The 9,985-nt window shown below is 43.3% G+C and overlaps 1 protein-coding gene across 1 annotated transcript; it reads left to right on the forward strand.

Moving 5' to 3' along the window:
- Window positions 1–1,897: 1,897 nt before the first annotated feature.
- Window positions 1,898–6,415, forward strand: LOC140262187 (glioma pathogenesis-related protein 1-like). The gene is made up of 6 exons (XM_072356371.1): window positions 1,898–2,077; window positions 4,079–4,324; window positions 4,671–4,783; window positions 5,744–5,826; window positions 6,036–6,062; window positions 6,150–6,415. The coding sequence occupies exons 1-6, from the start codon at window positions 1,898–1,900 to the stop codon at window positions 6,413–6,415; spliced, it is 915 nt and encodes a 304-aa protein (XP_072212472.1).
- Window positions 6,416–9,985: the final 3,570 nt, after the last annotated feature.

Raw genomic sequence — 9,985 nt, forward strand, 5'->3', positions numbered from 1 at the left:
CAAATGTTATTTATACAATAATCTGAGGCTTCTTTTGTTACCGGTAGATTTTTTTTCTTGTTAAGCTAAATCAAGGAAGTCAAATAGATCTCCCTCTCTCTCCAGCACAAGTAGCAGTGTTCACTGGGGAAGCTGATAATTTGAGTTGAAAGCTAAGTGCAATTTTACATCGTGGACTTCTGTTAGTATGTAGTCCACCAAGCCTTATTTATCTAACCACATGATACAATAGGGAATAAAGAAGAAAATAAAGGAATTGGAAACCTTCTGTTTCCAGCCATTTTAAAATGAAAGCAGGAGGTACAGAGTGAGAAAGGGGAATCTAAGCATGGAATTTTCTTCCAAACAATTGGGCTGTACAGTTTCCTGCCCATGCTGCACACAGTGTGTTATATCTCACTTGAGATTTATGCAAGGACAGGGAGCATTTGTATTGTCCAGACAAATCCTACATGGATATCCAAATCACAAGGCTTTATTCTCATCCAGCTTATGAAAAAGGCTTATTAATACTAGTGGTTAATTTGCTTTCTGTGAAAACATCACTTGTAGAGGATTGTGGGCAGACTGCACTTCTATTTTAAGGCCGGACTCACTAGATGGAGCCAGAGTCATCTCTGCATGAAAGCATCTTACAACCTGGACTATGCTGGATAAGCCAAGATTTCCTGCTTCACAAAAGTATCTGTTTTCATTCTCCACACACAACATTTCAGCTACACAAATATAAAAATCAATGCCAAATCAATGGTGCAATTTTAATATATTACTTGTGTTCTGTTTTTACAGTTTGTGTGTGTGTAATATAGCCAACAAAACAATTGCAGGCCCTGTTTCCTTCTTGCCCTGAAGATCCAAAGCCCCAGAAGGTATCCACCACACCACTGCCTTCTGCAGCTGGCCCTACCTTCATGAAATCAGTCAGCAAATCATGGCTGGGCTAAGAGGAGGGTGGGGATAATTAGTAAGGTTTGACATCCATACATGTGCATGCAGAGAAATAACTATATGCCTCCTATTAATAGCACAGATAGATATAAGTATGATGGAGTCAGAGGGCCACAGTTTTGAAAAAAAAAATAAATAAATAAATAAACCAGCTTGTGGAAGGATTGACGAGACAATACAGATCCCACCAGCACACATCCTACTGCCCCAGGAAGGGATCAGGCTTGGAATTTTACACAAGGAGCGCTAATCCCATACTACTGTCTTTCCGGGAGCACAGAAGGCTCTTCCAATAATGTCAGCCTATCAGATAAGCACAGGTGGCTGAAGGAGAATCAGCACGCATTCATGGCTGGGATTTCTAAGTCATGCTTTTACTACACACCAAACTAAAAGGTCAGGAGGTCTGTTCCTGCTGCTTAGGAACTTTTTCCTTCTAGTGAGGTCAAAATTTAATGTATAGTTTTGTTAATTCTGTTTATTCCTAGAATAATTCTGAAATGGAAGAAAGGTCCTGCAAAATAATGATGTAAGAAAATCAGATGAGCAGCAGGTCTGCATTTTATCATTGCTAGAATTTTTATAGTTGACAGAAGTTTTAACAAACTCATTATGCAGCACCTCTGTGGTTAGCACCTACAGCCAGAGAATGGCTTGGCAGTCAACCTGAATGAAACACACCCAAAGAAAAGACAGAGATATATCTTTAACTTTGCCCCTTGGCAATATGCATGGCAAATGGCTGTTTCATGGGCAGCCAGCAGTGTGATGTCAGATAGAGCTGCATCTTAGGAAGCAATTTCATTTCCTGTTGCTTTGACAGACACTTTCAAGTGTTTCAACACTCAAAGGACTACGGAGGAAGAGCTTAGCAGTATTGACCCCACTGGAACAATTCTTCTCTTAAAAACTTAAAAAAGAAAACAACAAACAAAGGCATTGAAGAATTATGAAAATCACCATTTTCTTTGCTGTGCTGTTCTCGCTTGATCTCTTTGTTTGCTGTCGTACATATGACCAATATCCCTTGCCTGACATAGAAGATGCAAAGTTCATAGAAGACTGTGTGAGAATTCACAATGACTTCCGATCCAAAGTGAATCCGCCAGCCAGCAATATGCTTCGTATGGTAAGCAGACTTTTGTGATCTGTTTGCAAGTTAATGTAGATGGTGCTGCTGATTTGGACCATCTTTGTTTCCATTTGCTCTGTGCTTGTCATTCCCTTTCTGCCAGTGATTTCTGTATGATCGTTCTTTGTAGAAAATAGAAAGCAATTCATTTTCACAGTACTGTTCTATCTTAATAATTGGAAGTGGATTTCTTGTATAGGAACAAATTGTTGCTCTAATTGCCAGCCACAGCTGACAGTTGGAATAAAATATATATAATGTTCAGTTCTCAGCATTTCATTTACCTTTTGCAAAGACAGACGGTAATCTTCCTTATATTAGTCCAGTTTTCTTACAAGAAATCTGTTTGGTATTAAAAATCTCCTGTAAGGCAATCTGCACCACAGTGTTTATTGGAAATCTTGCCTCTTGCCTTGTTTCTTCCAACCTAGAATATCTATTGAAGAAAGAGGTTTGCCTGGACGTCCAAATAGACAGACACCTCATCTTGATTTGCTGCAACCATTCTTGGAGAGCAGGGGTGCTAGTATCTGGGTTGGAAACCAGAGCTCCCCATAAATGTAATGGACGTCAGAACAGGCTGTGTATCAGTCTTAGCTTGCTCAATGGAGTGTGTAAGGAGAAGGAAGACAGGCGGGGGAGATAACCCCAGTCAGCTCATGTCATTACTTTGAGCCCTCTGGCAGTGCTGCTTAGCTGAAAAGGAAGCTAAATGCATAATCACATAAATGCTATGAGTCATTTCTATGTAAGGAGTCATTTTTATGTAAGGAAGATCACAGCAAAGAAGTAACATCAAACTACTCGTGATTTTAATTTCTTGGAACTTGGTTACATCTATATATATTTAATTGATAATGCAAAAGTACCAGAGCAAACTTAGCTGCTCGGACCAAAGATCCAGCAATGCTGGAAACAAGAGAAGGACAAATATAGAGAAACCTGTTGAATTGAAGGAGTTGCATTGTGTTTGAAAGCTCACAGTGGACTTCTCTTGCATGACTTTTTTCAGCCTCTGCAAGTTTTTATCATCCCTAACAGCTTGCAGCAAAGAGCCGTGCAGTCTGCCTACAAGCTGAGTGATGATATCTCCCAGCATTTGATTTGATTTTGTTAATGACTAGCTTCCTTTGATAGTCTCTGGTTGGAGCGAACAAGTGATCACTGCTTGTTTGCATACCTAACGCAAGATGAAAGCTGCCATGTAAGATGTTGCTTCATGTGAAAGCCTTCCATTCGTAGATGATCATGCTCCCCTACATTCTCTGCACCCCTTCCAGTTCCAGTGTCTCCTTAAAGTGAGGAACTATGCACAGTTTTTAACAGAACTTATACAGTGGTTCACTTATGTATATATATTTTTTCATTCTCCATTCCTTCTCAAGGAATTCTAAAACTCTGTCAGTTATAGTATTACTCAGCATTGATTTATGAGTAGTAATGCTCAGCTCCAAACCTATCATTATAAACACAAAGCTAAAATTCTTTTTTCTTTTTTTGCTCACATCCCTTCACTTATTGCTTTTAACCTACTTATTTTTCCATGCTTACTCTTAATTACCATTTTATTGCCTGGTGGCATAAATCTTTCTGCAAGTCTCACAGACTGGTCTCCATGCAGACTTGGCTTAAACACTGCAATCCAGCTCTAAGCATTGTAACAAGTCAGATTCTACAGAACAGTGAGAGGAATAGAACAGAACAGAACAGAACAGAACAGAACAGAACAGAACAGAATCACAAGGTTGGAAAGGACCTACAAGATCATCTAGTCCAACTGTCCTCCCTTTACCATATCTACAGATAACCACTAAACCAGATCTTCTAGCTCCCTATCCAGAGAGGGAGAAAGAAGAAATTTTCTTGCTTTGAGAGTAGAAATGACAAGAAGCTGAATGCAAGGGGGAAAAAATCATTGCAATCTTCTCTTTAAGAATACTTGAATCCAACTAACTCACCACAGTTCATGTTACACTGTATTTTCATTCCTTTCTACAGTCCTGGGACCCTGCTTTAGCTAAGTCTGCCAAAGCGTGGGCAAAGAAGTGCATGTTTAAACACAACATCTACCTTAAAATACCACAGAAGATGCACCCCACCTTTACACCTATTGGAGAAAACATCTGGACTGGCACCGCCACCATCTTTTCTGTGCGCTTAGCTCTGACTGACTGGTTTAATGAAGTCAGAAACTACGATTTCAACACCCGTCACTGCACTGACAAGTGTGGTCACTACACCCAGGTGAGTCTTATGTGCCCAGTGGCTTATTATGTTTAAAAAATATATATTAGAAATAAATTCTGATCTGCGAGGCTGTCTGAGGTGTTTCATTTATGGTTGGAAGGGATTATCTCCCTGACAATGTCATGTTTCCAAGGGAGCCAGGCAATAGGTGCTAGACCACCTTTCAGTCATTGGTCTCGGGCACACTTTGGGTTGTCAGTGTTGCCCTTGTGTTGGTTGTTTTAAACTTTGACAAGATCCCTCCACTCAGTCACCCATTCCTTCATCAATACTGTGAATTCTGGTTCCAGTTGCTTTGACAGACCTTGAACAGGTACATCACATATTACGCTTTTCCCTCCAGGTTGTTTGGGCAACGAGTTACAAAGTTGGCTGTGCAGTTCACTTCTGCCATACAATTCACAATCTTCAAGGATTCAACAAAGTGGCGCATTTTGTTTGTGACTATGGGCCAGCGTAAGTCAACTATGGCATTTGGGGCTTCATGGTTTTGTTTTTAAATGTGCTTTAACTGACAATATCAGATGTTACCAATGGCAGGAGCATTGTAACAAACTTCAGAAGCTATGCCCACCAATCAGTGGTTCCCCTGACCATCTAGAGCATTAGGTGCTGGGCACTCTGAGCTGCAGAAAATCTCCCTGTAAAACAGCAGGTGAGCAGATCCTGGCAGAGGGCACACGCTGTCAGCAAGGGCTGTGGAATAAAATCCATTCTCTGGACAAAATGAGACTGAGCGAAGACCTCACTGTTCTCTACAGCTACCTGAAAGGAGGTTGCAGTGAGGGGGGATGTCAGTCTCTTTCCTCAGATGATGACTGATAGGATGTGAAGAAACAGTTGTGCCAGGAGAGGTTTAGATTACATATTAGGAGGAATTTATTTGTAGGAAGGGTGGTCAGGCATTGCTGACCAGGGAGGTGGTGGTGTCCTCGTACCTGAAGGTACTGAAGAGATGTGTGGACATGGCAGTAAGGGACAAGGGTCAGTGCTGAACCTGGTAGTGTTAGTTGATGGTTGGACTTGGTGATCTTAAGGGCTTTTTCCAACCTAAATTATTCTCTGATTCTAGTATAAAAGGAAGACAGCGCTCAAGTTTATCTCATGCTTTGTGATTTCTAGACATATATTTTATAGATTTGTTAAAAATACAGGTGGGTAATGAGGAGCTAAAAGCAGATTCACGTATACTTGGGCTGAGTACTCAGCACTGCACAAGAAACCTCTCCATGTCAGTGAGGGTATGATTCTCACAGAATTTCAAATAGTGATAATGATCCTTTTTTTTTGGATAAGGGTATTTTTGCCCAATAATAGCTTCCCAAGATATATTATTCTAGCAGTACGATGAAAGCGTGTGTTTAAATTGCTCTTCCAAAGGCTGAGCAAACAAAATACTGTTCTTCTCTTCCACAGGGGGAATTACCCAACAAAACCTTATAAAGCAGGACGGCCATGCAGTGAATGCAGAAACGACCAGTGTGTAGGCAATCTCTGTGGTAAGATAGAAATGATTCAATAAGGAGATTGCATAGTTATAGTGCCATAGTTATCAGTAAAAATACAGCAGTGGGGCAGTGTACACTAAGTACATAGTGGGTCTGTAGCCCACCACAGGACTAAACTAGATCCTACAACCAGTTTTACTATATTCTCCTACAGGACAAAGATTGTTGCACTGATGTCTTTTTTTCTGATCTCTCCACAGTAAATGCAGAACGTGAGAAACTGTTAAGTATGTGTTCGATTGCTTTTCATTGTTTTGTTATGAGTATGGCTAAGGTGAGCAGTCTCTAACAACCATTTCTTTATTCTTTTTTAGGTTATGCCAACTGGTATCCAGACTGGGACACTCAGCCCCAGCCACCACAGCCCCAGCCACCACAGCCCCGTCCCCCACAGCCTCCAGTCCCTCGACCTCCAGCCCCTCGACCTCCAGCCCACACACCCCCAGCTGGGCAGCCTCATTCTTACTGTGACCACTACTGTGTTGCTGTCTTGATTTTAAGGCCACTATTTTTGGTACTGTGTCCTGTAGGTGTTCTTTTAGCACAGCAGTGGTTTACACATATGTTTATATATGTGTAATGATTGTTAGGATACTGATAATGATTCTACCATTCCATTAGAGAACTTCATGTTTGATAAAAAAACAGTCATCCCTGCTATAAATTTGTGGTGTTTATCCAGTGCAAAATGCTTCTGCATTCGGGGCAAGATATAAATGGCTGTGCATGGAGTTGCTGTAATTTATTAGCATGGCTTCTACATCTGTAAGAGACTTGGGGGTAGTTTGCTGGAAGAACCATGTAGGCAGTGTACTACTGTATATGCTAATAAGCCTTCTGGAAATCTGGAGCATCACAAGGATCCATCTGAATCATAGAATCAAAGAGTATCCCAAGTTGGAAGGGACCCCAATGATTATTGAGTCCAACTTCCAGCCTAAAAATCAGGGGATCTGGAGTGAAAAAGGCCAATAAAAAAGCTCTTTTAAAGTCTTTTTTGAAGCCAGCAACAGTGCTGCACTTGTGCTGGGGGCTAGCAGCTTGTGGGCGGGCTGCTGAGTGAGCTGGCACATTAGCCATACAGTTTGAACACCCTACCAACGTGTCATCACCTGCCCTTGACGTTGGCACCTGGTGATAAGCTTTACATAGCCTCGGGGAGCACAGTGCACACCAGGTGAGTAACCATTGTTGTGCCCACTGAGAATGGGGAGGTTCAGTGAGTGAGCACAGCCCACACTGCCCTTAAGGTGCTGCAGATGTGGGTGTGGGAGGTGGGTCAAGTGGTGAGGAGTGTGTTGTCCTCCTTTGCTCAGGGGACCAGCTTTCCTCTAGGCAGTCTATGAGACTGTATCTGTCTCCACCAGACAGCAGGCTTATTCCAAGACCTTGGCGACCCAGACAGAGGACCTGCCCAGAAATGTAGTTGTTCAGGTCTCGGGCTGCAGGGAGTGCCTGAGGTTGCTGCTTTCTGGGGAGGGTGGCAGAGATTCCACCGGTGTGAGCAGGTGGATGAGCTGCTCAGCCTGGTGTTGGAGCTCAAGGAGGAGGTGGAGAGAATAAGGACCATCAGGGAGCATGGGCTGGAGACTGACTGGTTGAGTTGACTGGCGTGCTGGAGGGAAGGGTGCCAAGGGAGATACCCCCAGAAAAGTGGTTGATCCCCTGCCCTGCCTTAGTTGGACAGGACTGACTGATGAGGAGGGTTGGAAGAGTCCTGACTTGGTGTCATGGGAGCCCCTCCTGCCTGCCTAGCCTGTTTCCCCATCTCCCACTAAACAGCAGGTTTGAGATGCTGGAAATTGAAGGGGCGGTGAGTGGGAAGGTGATGGAGGATCTGCCTAGGAGGAAGCCTAAGGCAAGGTGGTTACCCACACACCTTGAGCCTTCCTCTTCCAGGAAAGAAAGGTGATCCCTCAAAGGAATGGAGGGCCCCATATGCAGACCAGACCCAAGCTGTTGGGAAGTGTGCTGCCTTTCTGGGGCCTGGGTCAGGGACATAACTAGAAAACTCCCAGAGCTGTTTGGGTCCACTGATTACTTTCCTTACTCATAGCTCAGGTGGGTAGTGATGAAATTGCTCAGAAAAGCCTGCAAACTACAAAAAGAGATTTCAGGTGTTTAGGTTATTTAGTTCAAGGAGCAGGAGCACAAGTTATCTTTTGTTCTATGCCTTTAGGGGCAGTGAGGGTCATGGAGTGGGTTTGGAAAGCACAAGCAATGAATAATTGGCTCAGAGGCTGGTGTCCAGTGAGAAACTTTGGGTTCTTTGATCATGGGGCAGTTTACTTGGCCCCTGGCTTTTTGTCCATGCATGGAACCCACCTATCTCAAAGGGGGCATCCAATCCTAGTCCAGGAACTATCAGGGCTTATCAAAAGAGCTTTAAATGAGCTATGATGGGGGAAGGGGACAAAACGGGGCTCACCAGAGATGAGCCTAGGGGAACCATGCTTGAGCTGGGGGTGAGGCAAATGACTCAGCTGAAGTGCATCTACACCAATGCATGCAGCATGGGCAACAAGTAGGAGGAGCTGGAATCGATTGTACAGCAGGCTAACTATGACCTAGTTACTATTACTGAAACATGGTGGGACCTCTCCCATGACTGGAGTGCTGTGTTGGATGGTCACAAGCTCTTCAGAAGGGATAGACAAGGAAGGAAGGGTGGTGGTGTGTCTCTTTATATTAAACAGTGTTTTTATGTTGAAGAGCCTGGGGTTGGGAATGATAAAGTTGAGTGTCAGGGGGATGAGGGGGTAGGCCTGTAGGGGTGACATCTTGATGGGGGTCTGCTATAGACCACCTAATCAGGATGAAGAGAAGGATGAGGCATTCTACAAGTGGCTTGCGGAAGTTGCGCAGTTGCCAACACTCATTCTCTTGGGAGACTTCAACTTCCCTGATATATGTTGGAAATATAATACAGTGCAGAGGAAGCAGTCCAAGAGGTTTCTAGACTGCATGGAAAGTGACAGCTTCCTTACACAGCTGGTATGAGAGCCTACCAGGAGTGGTGCCCTGCAAGACCTGTTCTCCACTGACAGACAAGGACTGGTGGGAGATGTGAAGGCTTGTGAGTGTTCTGGGCAGAGTGACCATGAAATTGTAGAATTCTCTATTCTTGGGAATGTCAGAAGGGTAACTAGCAAAACTGCTATCCTGAACTTCCAGAGGGTGGACTTTGACCTGTTCAGGACACTTGGTGCAGGCGTCCCTTGAGAGTCATTCCTTAAAGGTAAAAGGGTCCAGGAAGCCTGGATACTCCTCAAGATAGAAATCTTAAAGGCACAAGAACAGGCTGTCCCTGAATGCTGTTAAGGCAAGCAGTAGGGGAATAAGACCGGTGTAGATTAACTGGAAACTATTGTTGAGAAAAAGAGAATCTATGTCCTCTGGAAGAAGAGACAGGCTACTTGGGGAGATTAAAAGGAAATTGCTAAGGTATGCAGGGAGGAAGTTAGGAAGGCAAAAGCCCAACCTGAACTCTGCTGTAAAAGAGAATAAGAAATCCTTTTACAAATATATCAATGGAGAACCAAGGAGAATTTCCATTCTTAACTTGATTCAGTAGGGAATGTGACCAATGAGGACAAGAAGAAGGCTGAGGTCCTCAACACCACCTTTACATCTGCCTTTAATAGGCACATCAGTTATCCTCAGGGCACTTTATGTGAGTGGAGAGAGAGTGGTCAGGCACTGGAATGGCTGTCCAGGGAGGTGGTGAAGATGTCATCCCTGGCAGTGTTCAAGAGGCATCTGGATGAGTAGCTACAAGATCTGGTTTAGTGGCTTGTGGTAGCACCGGTAATGGGAGGATGGTTGGAGTAGATGATCTTGTAGGTCCTTTCCAACCTTGTGATTCTGTGATTCTATGATCAAACCCTATGTCTGAGAGCATTGTCCGAGTGCTCCTTCAGCTCTTAAAATGAACTTAAATCTGGATCCAAAAGAAGCAATAACTCATTTTCATTGAATTTTGATTATCCCAAACATCATTTTTTCTCATTAGTGGAGATTTAACTATGTATTAATTTTCAAGAAGGGAAACAATAAAGTTTGTCCTTTACAAAGCCTATATGTGTTAGTCTCCACTTGTTACTCTGTTGTCAGTTGACCATTCCATTCTTCTCAGAGCTAATCTTTATCT

Source organism: Excalfactoria chinensis, chromosome 1 (assembly GCF_039878825.1).
Source record: "Excalfactoria chinensis isolate bCotChi1 chromosome 1, bCotChi1.hap2, whole genome shotgun sequence".
Classification (NCBI taxonomy): domain Eukaryota; kingdom Metazoa; phylum Chordata; class Aves; order Galliformes; family Phasianidae; genus Excalfactoria; species Excalfactoria chinensis.

Excerpts from the sequence above, each read along its gene's own strand:
- LOC140262187 (XM_072356371.1), top strand. The coding sequence starts at position 1,898 with ATGAAAATCACCATTTTCTTTGCTGTGCTGTTCTCGCTTGATCTCTTT. Across the intron at positions 2,078-4,078 it reads CCAGCAATATGCTTCGTATG|TCCTGGGACCCTGCTTTAGC; the intron begins GTAAGCAGACTT and ends TCCTTTCTACAG. Across the intron at positions 5,827-6,035 it reads GTGTGTAGGCAATCTCTGTG|TAAATGCAGAACGTGAGAAA; the intron begins GTAAGATAGAAA and ends ATCTCTCCACAG.